Source organism: Adelges cooleyi, unplaced genomic scaffold (assembly GCF_023614345.1).
Source record: "Adelges cooleyi isolate 19-005CV unplaced genomic scaffold, UGA_ACOO_1.1 ACOO_flye_CR_arks_rails_tigmint_CR_PRNA_10, whole genome shotgun sequence".
NCBI classification, from domain to species: domain Eukaryota; kingdom Metazoa; phylum Arthropoda; class Insecta; order Hemiptera; family Adelgidae; genus Adelges; species Adelges cooleyi.
The window spans coordinates 444,572-464,170 of NW_026095752.1; the positions used below are offsets into that span (position 1 = coordinate 444,572).

Here is a 19,599-nt window from a genome sequence, read left to right on the forward strand (position 1 = left end):
CACTTGAATAATGTGTTATCTAGATGATTATTTCGATAACATTTTATTCGAATAATGCACAACTTTGCCCGAAAAAAATCCAAATCTATTCTCTAAAACTAAGCTAATTTTTAATTTTGTGACGCTTTTAGGCAAATTGGTACAAATACATACGTTTTACATACTGCAGCGATATGTTTTTGACAAAAATTAACTCTTTTATATAAACTTTAGTTTATCTTGAATTAATTAACAAACTAAGTACAATTTCTTTAATGAAACTTTAATCTGAACCTTTCCTCTCTCGCGAAAAATCATATTTTAATTGCAACGCTTTTATATTTATACTCAAAGGTTCCCATTTTACATAGTTCTATCAAATAAATACTATTTAATCATGGATATCATAGTGTTAAAGATATCATGACTAAATAAATAAACGTTAACTCGACGTGCGAGGTAATCAATTTAACGCAAGATTATTCATTTGCCGGATATTGATTGCAATTTGTATATAATCACACTTAACAACATTATTATAAACTTATCATGTTTATCTGAGTTTTGGTAAAGTTTGGAGTGTATGAAACATAAGGTGTGTCGTGTTAGGTTTGGTTAAGCATTGGAAGAAGGTTATACGGCTCTCTCTCTGACAGCAATATGTATACTTGTTAATTATTACGAGCAATCTAATCTATTGTTCACTCGAATACGGTTAACGAGACGATGTTTGTAAATGTTGTAGGCGAGTTCGAGTAAGATGGCGGCTTACGATTGGCAATGGCTACAGTCCATAAATCGTATACCGATGGGCAAATCACATAAATTGTCGCACCAGCAAATGTATGTGTTGTCAGAGAATCCGGCGGATTCTGCGGGCGGCCTAGAAATGTACACGCTGAAAATGAGAGAACTGAAATGCATTTACGGCAGAATCTTTCAAGGTATGTTCGACTACACAAATAGGGTACTGACACGGAATGTGAACGTTACGGAAGCGTGGCCGGCGTTGGAAGAATTTAAAAAAAAAATCGCCAAAATGTTTTCCGCTCTGCTAGCGGCAAACGACCATGCGTACCCGTGGATGTGGCGCGTTTACTTCATGGTGTACGCCGTCGAAAGGCCAACGCTGACCGAGTTCATTTCCAGTTACAAAACCGACACCGTGTTAAAAGGCAACATCGACACGTTTGTCGATTCGTGTACCGCGCAACATTACCTGCACCCGTCGGGTAACACAAACGCCGAACAGTATGTGATCGACAGTTTAACGGTGCAAGGCCAAAACCAATCGGACTACGCCTATCAAAATGCCAATTTGTTTGGCATGGACGAATTGTTACTCAAAGCATTTCGCACAGACTCTATGTTCGAGCGATCCCGAATTAACGATTTCCAAGACAAGTTGAAAAAGCGACTGTTCGCCGTTTGGGAGGCGCCGATGAGTGATTTCTACTCGAAACAGATCGATCTCGTCATTCACCACAATTTGATCGCCACATTAATACATTGTTCCATTTCTCACTTTGTTTGGATGCACTTGGACACGGTTAAGAGAGATCAATCAGTCAATACCCAAACCGCTTTGGATGCGTTGGTGTCGCCCTTAAACGACGCCGTCAAGCTGTTGGATAACCACAGCGATGAGTTTTACAACGATTTGCTGTCGAAAATCCAGTCGAGAACGGTCAGTGCGGGAACGTTACCGGGTCTTTTGGCCAAGGCCAAAGAGAACTTTGGTAGTCATTTTTCCTCGTTGAGCGTACACGGAACGTCTTCAAACAACATAGAACTCATTGAAATGTTGACGAAAAAAAAAAGTAACTCTGATAAGAATGCTGCTTCAATATTTGCCTCCGATTTAAAAAATTATATAAAAAAACTCGGTAGTTTTTCGTTCGTGTTGATTGATTTTTATAAATCAAGTACAGTTGGAAATAATTAAATTGTATATTCAAATAATAACCCACATTTACCATGAAATTAAATGCATTACAATAATGTAACTGCACTCCTCGTCACTTTTATTAATTAATCGGTATCACTTTTATAATTTTAAACAAACACTGTATACTGCATTTTAGTCTGTATTTATAATTAATGCCTGTCATGGCGTAACATAAATTAATTAAAATCCTATTTTAAATGTCACAACATCACTTTTTTGGGCTTTCTAATAAAATATAATACATACATGATGTTTTTATTTTTGTGTAAATTATTAAAATAGTTTAAAATACTATGAAAAAAATGTTTATACGACATATAAATCTATATATTTTACTTCTCTTAGTTTCAGCCTTTTATACCATACTGCCAAGCAAGATAATCTTATCTCCTATTTCTGTTCTCGACTGCTTCCTTACATCGGTATTCGACTTCACCGACACGTCATGTTTTTTATTAACACAATGTTTCCATCTTAACGTTGGCTTTCCAAAATTTTTTTTTTTCGAATAGACTTTGGTGATGAGCTACTTGGAATCTTTTCCAACATGCGATTATTGAGAGACTATACTTGATCATTTCTTTGCGCCAAAAAAGATATTTATTTTGTGATTATATATAACAGGTTATATACTAAATTCCAAGTTTTTCGGTTTTTTTTCATTATAAAAATACGTTAACTCCGGATTTTTATTTAGTTAGTTTTGAAGAAAACCGATGAAAATCTTTATAAAAATATGTCGATGCAAAGTTAACTCTTGTGTTAGATTTCTTATATAGGTAAATATAATAAATATATGAGGAAGGGTTTTAAAACGTTTTGTGTAAGCAATATTTAAGAAAAAAGTAGTTTTAATAAATTTCGACCATATCAATGCTAGTATATATTAACTGTGAACTATACAGATAAAAAGATTAAATTGTTCTAAAATCTTTGTGTAAAACACAAAAAATACCGAAAAGAAGTTTCACTTTCAACGCGCGTCTTCAATCCGAGTACACACACATTGGGTTTTTTTTTTTTTTTTTTGTTAAGCTGTTCTGTTCTGTGTGATTTACATTAGTGTGCAACAAAATGAAGAAAACACACTCATAAAATTCTGAGCTGTGGTCAATCACTATGTTGAGCCGCATTGGTCGCATAGAAAAAATGATTTCAGCCAAGCTGAATCCAGTTCAACAGGCAAAGTCTTGACTCTAACAGACCACATACTGTCAATATATTAAAGCAGAAACCTATTTAATCATGTCTAGGGTTTCCGGGTTTTAAAGTTATTTTAACAAATTTCTGCAGTAGTATTAGTCAATTGAAAATAGTTCTATCTAATCCGTAATGGTCGTATAATTTATTTGTTTATGTCTCCTAAACTTATACAATGTGAGATAGCTCACAGTATGAGCTCATTTCCACACGTTGATTGACTATCGAAAGATGGATTGTTAAATAATATATCATGTGGCCTGTGGTGTATAACTATATATTCTGAATAATGCTAAACTACAATAACCAGTATAGTGAGGTCGGGGCATAGTAGGGACGGGGAGGTCACAGGCTTACAAGAATTTTTAAATTTGAAAGTGATTAAATCACTTTTGAAAAAACGCTTCGATGCAAATCGGTAGTTAGTAATTTTAAGCCAGTACAGTCCAAACCAAGCACAGTATAACCAGCAAAGTTAGAAAGTATTAAATTGAGCTGCTGTATTTACAAATAAGCATCAAAGTGTTCATTTGAAAGTGATTTTATCCGAGAGGACTAGTACAGTAGAGTATAGGCATAATGGAATCAAAGCAACGAGGGGACGGAGAGGTCACAGGTCTACAGGAATTATTATAAATGAATGTGATAAAATTGAATAAAATCACTTTCAAATAAACACTTTTATGCTTATTTCTAAATACAGCAGCTCAATTTAATTACTTTTTTACCTTTGCTGGTTATACTGTGCTTGGTTTGGACTGTACTGGCTTAAAAATACTAACTACAGATTTGCATCGAAGCGAATAGCCTAAGAAAAATAAAATATTCGAATAAACTATTTAATCATAATTTTTATTTTATTAAACTGAATAATAATTACCCGAATAAAAACAATTATTCGACGGTCATTCAAATAAAAAAAAATTATTTAGATAAAAATTTATCCAAATAATGCCCACAACTCTGCTTGCTGATTTCGATTAATCCGATTGCAAAACTCTGATTTGAGATAATATTTCTAATTAGTGTATTTAAAAACGATTTTTTTTTAATAGCTTAAATACTCATATTACCTGTTAACTTGACGTATTGTCAGATTCGTATACGTTACTAAAATGAACAATAAATGTCGTGTAAAATATTAAAAGACAGCAATCTTTTAATATAAAATGTCGCCCATTTCCTCCATTGTCTCCATTTATTTATTTAAACAAATTAATATTCTTTAGCCGAGTAAATAATTTATAACAGATGCAGGTTTTTTAAATTTATTATAACTGATACTGATAAAATCAGATGCTGCTCTGCGACTTTGTATAGTATGGTAAAAATATATATAATTGATGAACATAATTTTAAATGCGACAACGAGCCTAATATTATTATTTTAGTTTAAAACATACATTATAAATTATAACTATATAGTGGTATGTAGTAAAATATATCCATTAGAAAATAAATTAAGCATTAAAATGTACAGTATTTATTTGATGTTGACCTGTACACCAATAACGCTAATTCAGTAATTCAGTAATCGTCTTACTGCTTAATTCTATACAGATCCATTAGGGCAACTATAAGTGATCTATTTTTGGATATAGTCATTGATCTCTAAGGTTCTATATTACAGATATAACCACTAGTACAGCTTTAATCATAACTAGATACAGTCACTTATATTGACTAATAATCCTATTAGGAGGTATTGGCTAATATTATCTTTCTAGTGTGGGTTAGTCCGCTGGTTGTGATAGAGTTTCAAAGGACTAAGAGGTACTGATCATTGTCACAATTAATTTAAAAAACACGTGTTTTTCTGAAGTATAAAAAATTGTGATATCTATTCAACGCCTTGGCAAAAATTTGATTAAAGAATTTATTAAACGGTGACGCCCCCCCAACCCTTAATCAGTTTTTGCTGTGCTAGTGTTTTGCTCTTTTATGACTTAATAATTATACAATTAAAGTATTGATTATAATAGTTTATTAGTTAATATAGTTCTAATGATATTGAAACATTTAGTTAATAAAACGATGATTTCAACTAAAATACAATAGTAACATCAATATGCAATTAAATTTACTCGTCGTCTGAGGAGCTTGATTCTACTTGTGTATTGTCTGTCCAAGGTATGAGTACTCCGTCTGGGCCACTGAATAATGTTTTATAACAGCTTCCATTGGTGTCTAATTGATCTCGATATATCTCCACCGCAGGTGGTTCCATATACAATATTCTTCTGTCAGGTAATCCTGACAAGTTGGTAAGAAACTGATGTGAAGTTACAACACAATTTCCGTCATCAGTACATTCTTGTTTATTTATTAACCGATAATTTAGTGTACGCTTGATTAACCCGACCAATAAACATTTTTTGCCTTCGTCATTCACGCACATTTGGGCGTCTTCTGAAACCAATCGTGAAATAATATAAATTAATGACAAGAAATAATAATAAAAAAGACACACACACACACAGTAAATTTATCCACTCCACAGAAAAACATTGAATCATTTTTTATGTTTTTCTAATATGCATTTGAAAAGTAGCAATAAATATTATAAAAATACTTACTTAATCTGTCATGAAGAACATAGCGAAATGTTGAATTAAAAATATTTCTTCTTGCCTTTATCTCGATGGCATAAGTCTTGTCGGCTATAATATCATACACATTATGTAATATGTAAATTATGGATAAGAGTTTTCAGCTTTTTCAATAATTGATCATTACTAATATAGTCTATTTTAAGTAAATTGTACAACTGTAATGTTTACGCAAAATATACCTTAAATGCTTTGGAGAACACAATTATTTAAAATATGTATTTACCCGTATAGATACTATTTTATAGTGCACATTGTAAACAGTATGCATGATACTGAAATCCAATTTGACAAATTATAATTGAATTTTCAGATAATAATTAAAACATTTATAGTAAACGTTTTATATCACCATTATTAAACGTAAACCATTATAACGTTTATTAATTTGAATTTGATAAATCCAGATATTATTTCTATTACTAGTACATAGTAGAAGGTGCCCTAGTCTCGAATAAAACTTGCGGATAGTAACTATTACAAAATATAGCATGTGCTATACTTACGAGGAAATTCATAATTTTGCCACCCTGTAATAAAAAACAATAATTTTAAACTAGGCATTTAAAAAATGTATATACATCAGATTTGATATAAAATTAAAATTTAATTATCGTTTTAAATTATAACCATTCATAAAGTTCTTAGTAGTTGCAAGAGATATAAATACTTGTCGAGTCTTGTATGTTGTACTTAAAGACAAGTTATATTTTAAAGTTAAGATAAGTCGACAAGTATTATAAATAAACAAATATATTTTGCTAGAATAATGAAACTTAGTTACTAGAGATTCTTATTAATTCCGCTCGAATTGTCATTTCTCTGTCGTATATTTTTTGATATTCTGAAGCTAACTCTATAATAAAAATATTTAATTTCCATTAAAATTTGTTATTAAAATATTATGTAAAATTTCACGGCCTAACTATTTATTATTACTTGAAGTTTATTTTTTTGCTAAAATAATTATCTCTTATTTAGGTAAGATTAATTAAATTAAATAATGATTGGTCACCGATAACGAGTTTTAAATTAATATAAAATTGAATGATAATATTTTTTTTTATACAACTAAAAAGAAAAAAATGAATAACTGAAATAATAACATTTTATTAGAAATTTGTTTAAAGTTAAGACCGTTGTCTTATAAAAAAAAATGTATACAATGGTGATATTTTAAAATTATTATCTATCTTAATATATATATGTTTTTTCGAAGCTAGGTAAAAAAAAATGAAATAACTTTAAATCGTTAAATGAATTAATATCGAAAAAATTATGTCACAAATAAACTTCATTAATACAGTACTTATTTATAGTTATCAAAAATATTACCGTTTTCATTCAAGACTCCCAACAACTCAATATCTATAAAAAAAATAATATTTAAAGAAGCGCCGCATCCCCTATTTATTTAAGGCCTCTTTTAGCAAAATAATAATTGAAAAATACATCTATTGGTGCAGCAAATTTGCTTTGATACAAATCTACCAGTTTGCCATATTCATTGGAAAACCAAAACATTTAGAAGAAATACAATTTATGGTAAAACTTTATCTCTAGTATTAATAATTAAAATTACGGTCATGTGGCGACCTTTGAATAGATTTTTAGTTATAACTGAACAGTAATAATAAAATAAAAACATTCAAATACACGTTAGCACTACAGAAAATACACAAAAACTATTGACGACCTATGCATTATTTAAACTAACTAAAATTGAAATTACATAACTGAAAAAAAACTTTTATCTCAACAACATAAGCGGTATCGCCTGTTGATATAAAACCTATTATAGTATACCTGGCGGGTGAATGATTCCAATTAATCCCTCTGAAATAAAATACAAAACATTTGTTGGTTAAAAAAAGGTATAGTACATATGAGCAGAATTTAACTGTTTCTTAGGCACCATATAATATTGGTCTTATTTTATAGTACAAAGAAAATATTCAGTAACCAATGACAAATAATACCCTACTATTAGTATTGTGTTGCACTTTAAAAAATATAATAATGTACAAATAATAATACCATATCCGAATGTGGGCAAGAGATATTCTAGCAAATCGATTTTTTGATCTGAAATTCATGTACATAAAGCAATTTATGATTGATTTCGTTAAATAAACTTTAATAATTATTATTGAACATCTAATTAAACATGAAGACAAGATGGGTAGATCCCAGTCAATAATTTTAGAGGAGTCTGAAGAAGTTTGCAGTGGTCTAACAAGGGTGTGTTATGTATATTGATAGTAAAGACACTTTTCACCACTAACGTGACTTAAAATCATGAAAAAAATTGTATACCTTAAAAATGACACCTTGAATTAAGGGATTTAAGTATAGAAATTTATTAAAATTGGTAAATTTACCGTATTGTTACATAGCATCATACTATACTAATTATTAAACACAATATTTAATAAGGTAATAAGATACCCGGGGGCTTAGTTAATTATTCTGTAGTATAAAAAAACCAGTACAGTGGGGTCGTGGCATAGTTGGGACGGAGCATAGTTGGGTCGGGGCATAGTGGGGACGGGGACGTCACAGGTTTACAGGAATTTTTATATCTGAAAGTGATAAAATCACTTTCGAAAAAACGCTTCGATGCAAATCGGTAGTTAGTATTTTCAAGCCAGTACAGTCCAAACCAAACACAGTATAAACCAGCAAAGTTAGAAAGTTTTAAACTAAGGTTCTGCATTTACAAATAAGCATCAAAGTGTTAATTTGAAAGTGATTTTGTTCAATTTTATCACTTTTGTTTAAAATAATTCCTGTAGACCCGTGACCTCTCCGTTTCCTCATTGCTTTGATTACATTATGCCTATACTCTACTGTACTAGTCCTCTCGGATAAAATCACTTTCAAATTAACGCTTTGATGCTCATTTGTAAATACAGAACCTTAATTTAAAACTTTCTAACTTTGCTGGTTTATACTGTGCTTGGTTTGGACTGTACTGGCTTGAAAATACTAACTACCGATTTGCATCGAAGCGTTTTTTCGAAAGTTATTTTATCACTTTCAGATTTAAAAATTCCTGTAAACCTGTGACCTCCCCGTCACCACTATGCCCCGACCCAACTATGCTCCGTCCCCACTATGCACCGACCCCACTGTACTGGTTTTTTTTTGTTAAATATCATATTTTATTTGTAACATTCAAGTTGTTTTTTTTACAATGTACCATACTAATTTTTTTTGATTTCGTTTAAGATTTGGGTATGTATTATAGAAACCTTATATTACAGCCGGTATTATTGTACGATTTTCTTAATTTGCTATATAAGTATTAACAGATTTTTTATCGATGCGTAAATTTTACTTGAAAATCTCTTAATTTGCTATTAAAACGATTTTTGTTTGTATTTCTTGCTGTTGTTGTCGTTATTGTTTTATTCATTTTTGTACAACTGTGTTGAATATAGAACACATTTTTTTTTGTTCAATGTAGGACGTTGTCCTACCGATTGTTTTTACAAAAATATGCATATGATTTTTTTCAAGTTTCTACAGTATTTTTATGTCATTGAAAAAAATGAAGGTGATTTAACTACGAAAATATCGGTTTGACAAAAAACAAAAAACAACATATATTTTGTTACTAAAACACATTTTATAAGAGCGATACGAATAAGATATTAATACTTCGGTAGTATTAAAAATGAATTCCTTACTTAGGGGCAAAAAAGGCAAACCAAAATGTCCTGAAATGAATAAATAATACTAAGTCTATGCTTGAAATGTAGTTTGAAAGAGTAAAAATTAGTGAACTTGAATACACTCATATATTTGTATAAATTTAAAAAAAAAGTGTACTTTTGTAAGTACATAGTTTTTATATACATTGATAGTTGTAATATTCGGAAACACTTGTTCTTATAAATAAAAGTTCACAGCTGTAGTAAAATAACATGTATTGAGTGGAGACATGTACGAAACAGACATTTCCTATCATATGTTGATAACTTTATTCTGTTATCGAATATCTTATTGACTAATGTCATAATACAAATCTAGCAAATTTATATTTACATTTATGTTTATACGCCTCAAGGGCAAGATTATAAGACATCATAAAAACAGTGACAATTTATACAACTACATAAAGTACAATAGAATATCAATAGTAGCAATTACTGTTACAAACTAAAAACTATATCTACGGTAGAAGAAAAAAAAAACAAAGAGAAGTAAGGTATTTACAATAATTTATAATAATTACAACAAGTAACAGAGGTCGGAATTAGCTAATGACATACAGCGCCGTAGTGGTTCATTTAAACCATAATTAGTGGAAGAGGAAGAAAGGGAAAAAGGAACTGTGTAGCGGGTAGAACGGGGAGGAACTTCGAAAGAAATTTTAGAAAGCAAACAAGGTGAGTCAATTTATCCATGCAGTAGTTTAACTAAAAACCCAAGATTGTTTGCACGTCTACGGTTAGCTGTTGTGAGTTTTCGCCGTATAAGGGTCCCAAATAACCGAACCATATTCTAAGATTGGTCTAACCAGTGAACAATACAGTGCTCTCAAAGGTGATTTTAATTTAAATTCGGAGGACACACGTTTAATAAAACCTAATGTTTTGAGAGCTTTACATCAAACTTTCTCTGCGTGCAAATTAGGACTAAGCGTCGGACTGAAAACAAAATCTAGATCAGTGACAGACTTGTCAAGCGACACTAAAACCGATCCCTTTATAGTACGACTAAATTGGATAGGGAGTCTGCGGCGTGTAAAAGAAAAATAATGACATTTAGCAATATTAAATTGCAGCCCCAGCTTATCGCCCCAAGAGACTAAACCTTTTAACTCTTCTTGGAGAATATGGCAATCGTTTAGAGAGTCAATCTGATAAAACAGTTTAATGGCGTGCGCAAATGCTAATAGGCGCACATGCTGTAAGACAAGGTTAGCACTATTAATAAACAACGAGAAGAGTAGTGGAGAAAGGGGAACCCCTTGTGGAACACCCGAAGAAGCAGGAAGAATATCAGATGTAACTCCATGAATTCGCACCCACTGTTTTCTGTCTTCGATAAATGAACTAAACCACGACAATAGCGGCTTTCTGAAACCAGTTTCACGTGATACACTTACCAAGGCCAGATGGTCAACACGGTTAGGTTAGAAAATAATTAGTTTTAGTTATAATATAATTTTCTTATTCGACTTGATGTCAAATATTTAAAAAATACTCAAACTTTAGAAACATCCATGCTAACACTCCTAATTAGGGGTCAATCTAAAATGTAATACAACGTGTTAATAAAATAGGTTATTTAGTGTTAAAGGTTTAAAAAAGAAACCGTTTAAAACTTTAAAAGAAGGGTTGGTGAGTATGGCCCATTTATTATTACAGTTTATGTAAACGTCCCTGAGTATAAGATAATAGAAAATCGTCGAAAACTTTAAGAAAAAATTGCAAACTTATGCAGTGTAGCAAGTATAAATATATTTTTTGCAAAATTTCTGTAAACACAATATTATTAATATAAACATGTATTTTGTCATTTATGAAAATACAATATATATTATTATAATTATTATGTAATAATACCTATATATTTTTTAATTATTTGCATTTAACAAAAAACAACTACCTTTAGTTATCTCAGACTTAATTATTGGTTTATGTAAATAAATATTATTTGTGATCTGAACGATGCGAGCAAATAAATTGCCACATTATAAAAAACAAGTAATTTAGACCATTCTAAACACTGAAGAGTATTAATAAAATAGAGAGAGGATTATTATAGCTTTATTAAATCAATGGCTAGATCAATATAATACAATATAATATACTCATTTTATTTAAATCCGTAAGCAAAAACAAATAAAAGTTTTAGGTAAGCGTAGTATGCTTTATGTAATAGGTATGTAAACAAATTAGGTTTACAAAATCATGTATAAATCAGCTAATATTTAGTTATTTTATAATTTTAGTTATAATAATTTTAATAATAATTTATATATTTTTTTTAATTTTTGGTTTATATTCTGCCTCGTCGATTTTAATCAGTATCCACATTTTCCGGTAGATCTTTGAGTTGATTGAAAATGAAAAGAATTCCTGGGCCAGGCAATGATGGGTTTTCAGCACTGGCCGCGAGTAATGCTGGTACATTTGGAATACGTCTAAATGTATAGCTTGTTAAAATATTTGAGCGATTTTGAGCTAGAGATTCAGCTAATTCAGGAGGCCTTTTGCTTTGTACACTTGTCCCAAGAAGAACGTCCACAATATTAGATGGACATCTACTATTAATTAATCCGGGCTTTGCGTGGTCCTTAAAAAATAAAAACGGTTCAACACATTTTTTGAATAATGTGTTTTATATAAAAATTACTATTTGATTTTGCTTAGGTGTAAATGCCAAAGTATGGCATTCATCAACTGTAATGGTCTGTAGTGGTAAGTTTGCTAGCCATTCTTCAATTGATTCGTATGGTTGCAGTGCTTCGGTCTAAAAAAAATTTTTACTACAATGAATTTTAAAAACAAATACTAACTTAGTGCGGACAGAGAAAGTTTTTCACCATTTAATTAATTTTTTGTGTTATGTTGTATTAATATTTTATGTTGTAATAATTTTTACGATTTTTTCTTTCTATTTGTCATTTTTAATTTTATCAATTCGTTGTTTCATTCTCTGCTGTTTTATTTTATATTGTACTTTACTTGAGCCTACGGGCGTTTGTTCAATAAATAAATAAATAAGAGATAAGAGATAGGGGTAAGAGGTAAGAGGTAAGAAATGAAGGGCGGGGTGGGAATGGGGTTGGGTTGGGGGTTCAATTGAGTTGTGGGTGGAATGGGGTTGGGGGGTGTGGGAATGGGTTACGCTTTTTTCTGATAAGAGATATGTTGTACGTTCAACGTTCAGATTAGAACTAAATGATAAATTCAAAAAAGTTTAAGGGCCAAAATTCTCTATGAATTGTTTTAAACCAATTTTTAAACACTGCAATATTAGCCAGAAACTTGATGTTTTAATATACCAATCACCTTAGATACTAGCTTGTTATTGCTTCTTAATATACTATATCATTATCTATAATTCCACCACTACTCTAAATTTATTTCAGTTAACTATGTATCAATTTTAAAATAATATATGTAGGCATTTTTTTATGTAATTCAGCGTTAAGTTAAAATATAATCCAGTACCTACAAATTTTGTATTATGTACTTAAAAAAACAATTACATTATTTTCCAATCTGCTATACTCGCCCGTCTGTAACAAAAAATAAGCCATTACAGTGGGGTTGGTTCACAAAGGGGACGGATCACATTAAAGGAGGGGGTCAGAGGTTATTATGAATTATTACAACTGAAAGTGATATTATTCTTATGATTGTAACTTCACTTTATTATCACTTTTTATTTTTGAATACAATAACTTATTATTTAATGTGAGCAGGCTCCTTATACAGGGTGATTCATATAGGATAAGACCCTCATTTTCCATTAAGTAATTTCAATTCAGAAATTTTTTTTTTTGGAAACATTTAAGTTTTATGTTATTTTATATTGTTAAGTTAAAATGTAGTCATTCAGTACCTACTAAATTTGTATTATATACTTAAAAAAACAATTACATTATCATCCATTTGGCTGGACTCGCCTGTCTGTAACAAAAAATAAGCCATTACAGTGGGTTGGTGCACGAGGGGATGGATCATATTAAAGAAAGGGGTCTGTGGTTACTATAAATTATTACAACTGAAAGTGATATTATTCTTATGACTGTAACTTCATCTATTTAAAAACATAAATATTTTTTTCTCTTCTCTTTTTTTTAGTCTGGGTCGGAGTCTAGTGGGGACGGAGTGCAGTTTCGTTTTTATCTGCACAAAATACCTAGTTAACCGCACTTCAACGGCCGTCTTAAATTTTTAACTAGAATGACTTTAAAATAATTAATCCAAAACTGGTTATCGATCCGTCACAACGTTTAGCGAATATTTCTGCAAAATTATTCTCTTGCATTTGGTCGAAAAAAAGTCATTTAAGTCACATTACCCTCAATAAAATCCCAAAATAGTGTCATTATTGATTTTATAAGCTATGTTGAGTTATCATTTTAGAACACTATAAATATTTTTTAAGTATAGACTGTTGAATTAGGTAGCAAAAAAACCTGCCACGATGAGCGGGGGAATGCGGGACGACATAATATAAAATGCCACGCACTCTCACTATCGGTAGTACGCGCGATTATTAATTTTTTCAGTCCCGAAACCAGTATGAAAAGTACTACCGATTTAAAAAAAAATGGTATCCAATAAAGTGGATTTATACCCAAAATGTTATTACATTTAAAAATTGATGAGAAAATATATACAGGGTGATTATTTTATCATGAACATCTCATAGGGTTTAATAAGAAATAAAAATATTTTTTTTCATATTGTTGTATACAATGTGATCTCATTTTTTCACAATTTTTTTTGTTTTTACCTTCCTCCAACTTAGTTTTTTTGATAGCAACTTTTGAAACTTAAATGGTTACGTATATATTTTATTAACTTTTTATATTGAGAATAATGTACTAAAAATGTTGACTCCGATAACCATTTTCAGATAACTATTTTCAAAGTTATAAGAGTCTTAAAGTTAGGATGAGAGGGAAAGTGCGGTTGGGAAATGCACGCAGATAAAAATAATACTACACTTCACCTTTCCTCCTGCTCTAAACTTGAAACTTCAATAACTTCAAAAATAGTTATCTGAAACTCGTTATCGACCAGTCAAAATGTTTAGGACATAATTCTCAATTTAAGAAGTTAATGAAATGTATGCGTTACTATTTAAGTTTTGAAAGATGCTATCAAAAAAACTAAGTGGGAAGGGGGTAAAAAAAATAATTGTGAAAAACTGAGATCACATTGTATAACAACAATATGAAGAAAAAAAAATTAATTTATTATTAAACCTTATGAGATATTGAGTGGTTCATGATAAAAGAATCACCCTTTATAGTATGATAAAATTACTTTAATTTTTTTCTAAGAACGAAAAACATTTTGTGTAGTAAAAAACATTACTCGATTATATTACCTGTTCTGGGGAATATGTCCTAGATGGTTTATTACATGCACCAGCGTTCACTAAAACGGTAAAACACGGCAACAAAAATATAATTTTCCAATTCATTTTTTCGTTTATTTATTAAGAAATACCTATTACACTAAGAAATAACTAGAGGAATCAAAATCAGGTACAGCACTGAACATTTGTTAGTTTTAGGTATTTACAACAACTTACATGTCTTTTTTACTGTATTGCCATTCTGATAACATCTGTTCTGTTACCATTGGTGAAACAGAAGTATACAAACATGATTTATAAAGTTGCTATTCCAAGGAATTGGCCAAGTATCAATAAAGTTACAGTGTACACAGACACAAAAAGAGCCAACATCGTTGTAAAAACAATAGCATCGCTGCTCCGCTTCGTAGCTAAAATATACTTTGCTTATTTTAAATTATTATTGCATCTAAAAATATTTTATGGCTTGTGGCTTCTGTTTCAGTACACAAGATGTAAATGCATGTTTGCCTGTTTTTTTACTGTATTACTTTATTCTAATAACATCTGTTTCTACGACTAAATTTAAATGTAGCTAGAAAAATAATGCTTTAACATTGTATTTCAGAAACACACAAACATGATCTATATATTGATTAAATGAGTATTATTTGTCGAGGGTTAAAAGTAAAATTGGAATGAGAACAATGTTATAAGATGTAGCATATATATGATTAAAATACGGACGGGAACCAAAGTTATATATCTTTAGGGTGGTCGGTAATAAATGTATATAAATTTAAGTACACAATGTAACTTCAAGACTATAACTGTAACTGGTAAAAAGGTGCTGACTTACATACCACTTATCGATGTAAATTTTATTAGACTTCTCATCACTGTTCTAGATCTATGTCAAAAGTGTTTTTTTTTTATATGGACACTTTATCTTAGTTATCGTGCTAGAGGTTCTATTTGTCGCATTCTTCCCATCATCACTTCTTCGGCTCCTTTACGTAGTTTGACTAATCTTGAAGACTTACCTGTTTCCGATTGCTGTTGAAGCTTCTCTTGTCGTTTTTCTTTCTCCTTTTCTAGGAGTCGCTTGCGTCGAGTGGCTGTCTCCTTAAACATCGTGGTAATTGTCAATAATGCACTATTCATTTCATAAGTTAATAACACAGATAAAATTGCGTTGTTGTCCAGTTATGTGCTATGTTTAAAGTTTCAAGTCTCTAGCTCATCGGCAAGATTGTTTAAATTTGATTGCAAACATTTTTACCGAACAGAGAAGAATACGAGTTAATAAAAACGTGTTAAAATAATAACATTATTTTCATGATTTAAGAAATGGGCGTATCGACAATGTGTGTTAATCACGAAATTGCAGCTTTCAATAATGGGTGGCTGTGTATTTTACCTAGCGAACATTGGCAGCCATTTCCTGAGAATTAAATACATGAGTTGATGATATTGTTGGAAAATTTTTTTCAAAAATGAATGCATTCCCATTCACATAAATATGGAAAGCATCAGAGTGAATCCAAAAACGAAAAAATGTTTTTTTTTAATCGTGTAAAATTTGTAGTTATAATTAGTAATAATTTACAAATTTCCTTACTAAATTGAAAAATTAGTGTTGTCCAAGAGCAAGTTAGACCAGATAACCTAATACTCAAACTTAAAAAAAATTATCGATTTTATATGAGAACTTAAGAATAAGGCGCTCACTTTTCTTAAAATTGTTGCACGAAGAGTGGATAGTAGTATTATTTTTATCTGTGCGCATTACTGTACCGCACTTTACCCCGTCCTAAATTAAAATTTTAATGACTTTAAAAGTGATAATTCAAATTTGGTTATTGACCAAACAAAATGTTCAGCAAATCAAATAGATCAGATAGATGAAATATCAGATGCTTTAATTGCTTACTAGCGGCTTGGCAGAGTTAAGCATTTATAATATTTTCATCAATGGTTTTATATTTTAATAATTGTTTAACGAATAATAAAATAGATAAAAGTGAAACTTAAATAAGAATAAATATCATTGTACTACAATAATATGTATTTTTCTGATGTAGACACCTTAACTACCGAACTAAAGGAACGGGTTCTGTTACATGCAATGATTTTAATTTTAACTATGTTATTAACCGTAAAATTTTCTTAGCAATAATAGTTAATTGTAAAAATTTGTCGTTAAAACAAATAAACCAATTACCACCGTGTGTTTCTTATTTATTTTTCTTTTATATTTATTTATTGATTATAAACGTTTTAATTTTTTTTTATAATTGATACTAATTATTCGAGTTCAAAATTTTTAATTCAGTTGCTAACAAATTTTCAAAATGATGTGGATATCTATCATGTTTTTTACAAAAAAAAAATTTGTTGGCTTTGTATAAAATAATTGTCCAATATTTCAATTATTCCTGATATTTTTCGAACCAAAAAAAACAAAATGTTAAAATATTAATATACAGAGCCTCAAGTCAGATAATCATTGATGACTTAGGTTCTTATAAAACCCGTTCAAATAACAAAATATATTGGGCAAAAAAAGTACCTTGTGCTACCTATAAATTTAAGTAATTAAGTAACTGTTCCAAAAATACAAATTTGTTCCAGCTAAGACTATGGTCAATATAAGGTTATAAAACATTTCTTGTTGTACTGACTTAATAAAAACTTAGTCCAAATTAAATTTGAATATTGCAGGGACTAAGGGGTAAAATGAATTATTCGTTAAAATAAATAAATAAAAAGTTTTTCCTGTAAACATTTAGTTGGGACTAGGGCCAATAATTGGTCTTCCAACTAAAAATTTAACGTGTCCTTATATTATCCCATAGTTTAAGTAGAATCAATGTTTTTAAAACATTTACAATTAATTATTTTGGAAACCATTTTGTGCCGAATAACATTTAAATTGATAAAATGTACATTATTGAACAAATATTATTCAAACTATGTAGAAACAGATTTATTAAAGTATGACGTAAAAGGCAATGTTATTTGTAAAATAACAGGCTGTTCATGTTTCTAAAAAACACTAGAGCCGGAATAAATATTTCGTTAGCAAAAAACAGTTTTGGTTAGTATGAAATCATTTTCCTATATTTCATATATTCCTAATACTTTTTGAACCAATATATTATTATAAACAACCTAAAGTCAGAAAAACATTGATTAAAAGGTTTCTTTTAAAAAAACTATAAATTTAAGTAAATAAGTAAATGTTGTACTGACTTAATAAAAACTTGGTCCAACTGAAATATAATTATTACAAGGATTAAGGTGTAAAATGAATTTTTAGTTAAAATAACCAAATAAAAAGTTTTTCCCGTTAACATTTAGTTAGGACTTGGGTCAATTATTTATTTAGTTCTTCCAACTAGAAATTTATCGTGTTCCTAAATTATCCCATAGTTTAAGAATAACAAATACTTTTAAAAACGTTTACAATTAATTATTTTGGAAACCATAATGTGTCGAATAACATCTAAATTGATATATGTACATTATTGAACAAATATTATTCAAATTATATAGAAACAGATTTATTAAAGTATGACGCAAAAGGCAAAGTTATTTGTAAAATAACACAACGTTCATGTTTCTAAATAACAGCAGAGCTGGTTAAATATTTCGATAGCAAAACAACATTTTTGTTGGCTTTGTATAAAATAATTGTCTAATATTTCAAATATTCCTGATTTTTCGAACCATAAAAAACAAAACGTTAAAATATTAATATACAGAGCCTACAAACAAGTAGGCATATTATTTTGTACTAGTAGAAGAAAAACTGTTATTTTTAAACTATTTTCTTGCACGGTAGTATTGTATATTTACTGAAGTTATAGCAAATATCTATGTCGTACATTTTAATTTACCCACCTATTCAGTGCACCAAATTAAAATGTTAACACAAAAAAAATACCAATGACTGCTATTGACACAGCAACCTAATTGGTTTTTAATCAGTCATATTATCACTAGTTTTCAGACCTTAGTCCTAAAAGTTTACTCGAAAAGTGAAATAAAGAAAAAGTTCCCACCCCTTTTAGGGGACACGGTTTATGATATTTTTTTGGTTAATCAACATTTATCGGTGGTACTTTGCCTAAAGAGTATTCCCCTTTTGGGTGTTGTTGTTGATTTGATTTCTTTTCTGGTTTCACATTGAATTTTCATGTTAACCCGACTCGTTCAGTATTATTTTAATATCGCGTTTTTAGGCGAAATGCCATGTGCGCTGTAGCGTTATAACCCTCGTTCATTCGTACAGCGACATTTCTGGTCTCGATTCATTCAGTTAAGTATTATGAAATGTATGTGTCACTCACTAATATTAATCTAAATTTAAATTACAAAAGAACTTACAATATAAAACATTATCTGATAAATTTATAAGGGATTTTGTTGAATAGGGCCCACGCTTTTTTTTTTAGTCAAAAATTAAAGGTGTTTAACATTATTTAAAATTTTAGTTAATTTTCGGTTGTTTTCAAAGTAATTGACATTTTAGATAAAATATGCTTCAACTGGTTGGTAAATTGTTCTTGTAATAAAATTATTTTTTACTTTTGATATTTTTATGTCTTCGCTACACGGAAAATCGACACCGCTTATTATAACAAAAAATAACAGCTGATTTATCTGATAATACAAGAGAGATATGAGATAAGAGATAAGAGATATGGTTTTTACTCTGGAGCAAAATCGGAAAAAATGGACACCGACACCGGTTATCATAACGAAAAATAACAGCTGATTTATCTGATAAGATAAGAGAGATAA

General features: G+C 29.9%; 1 protein-coding gene and 2 long non-coding RNA genes across 5 annotated transcripts; all 3 read right to left on the minus strand.

Moving 5' to 3' along the window:
• Window positions 1-5,088: 5,088 nt before the first annotated feature.
• On the minus strand, window positions 5,089-6,259 carry LOC126837119 (uncharacterized). The gene is made up of 3 exons (XR_007685451.1): window positions 6,243-6,259; window positions 5,704-5,787; window positions 5,089-5,536 (listed from the first exon to the last, which is right to left on the minus strand). It is a non-coding gene; the product is annotated as an uncharacterized LOC126837119 (long non-coding RNA).
• Window positions 6,260-6,488: 229 nt separating this feature from the next.
• On the minus strand, window positions 6,489-7,830 carry LOC126837112 (uncharacterized). Its single transcript, XR_007685450.1, has 4 exons — window positions 7,774-7,830; window positions 7,543-7,572; window positions 7,072-7,104; window positions 6,489-6,592 (listed from the first exon to the last, which is right to left on the minus strand). It is a non-coding gene; the product is annotated as an uncharacterized LOC126837112 (long non-coding RNA).
• Window positions 7,831-11,737: 3,907 nt separating this feature from the next.
• On the minus strand, window positions 11,738-15,074 carry LOC126837048 (uncharacterized). 3 transcript variants are annotated; one of them, XM_050570776.1, is made up of 5 exons: window positions 14,821-15,074; window positions 13,359-13,388; window positions 12,965-12,994; window positions 12,106-12,222; window positions 11,738-12,045 (listed from the first exon to the last, which is right to left on the minus strand). In XM_050570776.1, exons 1-5 carry the CDS (start codon window positions 14,914-14,916, stop codon window positions 11,770-11,772), a joined length of 549 nt encoding a protein of 182 aa, XP_050426733.1. In that variant the 5' UTR covers window positions 14,917-15,074; the 3' UTR covers window positions 11,738-11,769. The 3 variants fall into 3 exon arrangements, with proteins under 3 accessions (XP_050426733.1, XP_050426749.1, XP_050426739.1); XM_050570792.1 differs by lacking the exon at window positions 13,359-13,388; XM_050570782.1 differs by lacking the exon at window positions 12,965-12,994.
• Between the last annotated feature and the right edge of the window lie 4,525 nt (window positions 15,075-19,599).

Bases quoted from the DNA above. Each gene is read 5' to 3' on its own strand.
- LOC126837048 (XM_050570776.1), bottom strand. From the start codon at position 14,916: ATGAATTGGAAAATTATATTTTTGTTGCCGTGTTTTACCGTTTTAGTG. The intron at 13,389-14,820 runs GTAATATAATCG...TTTTTGTTACAG, and splicing joins GGACATATTCCCCAGAACAG to ACAGGCGAGTCCAGCCAAAT. The intron at 12,046-12,105 runs GTAATTTTTATA...TTATTTTTTAAG, and splicing joins CACCTAAGCAAAATCAAATA to GACCACGCAAAGCCCGGATT.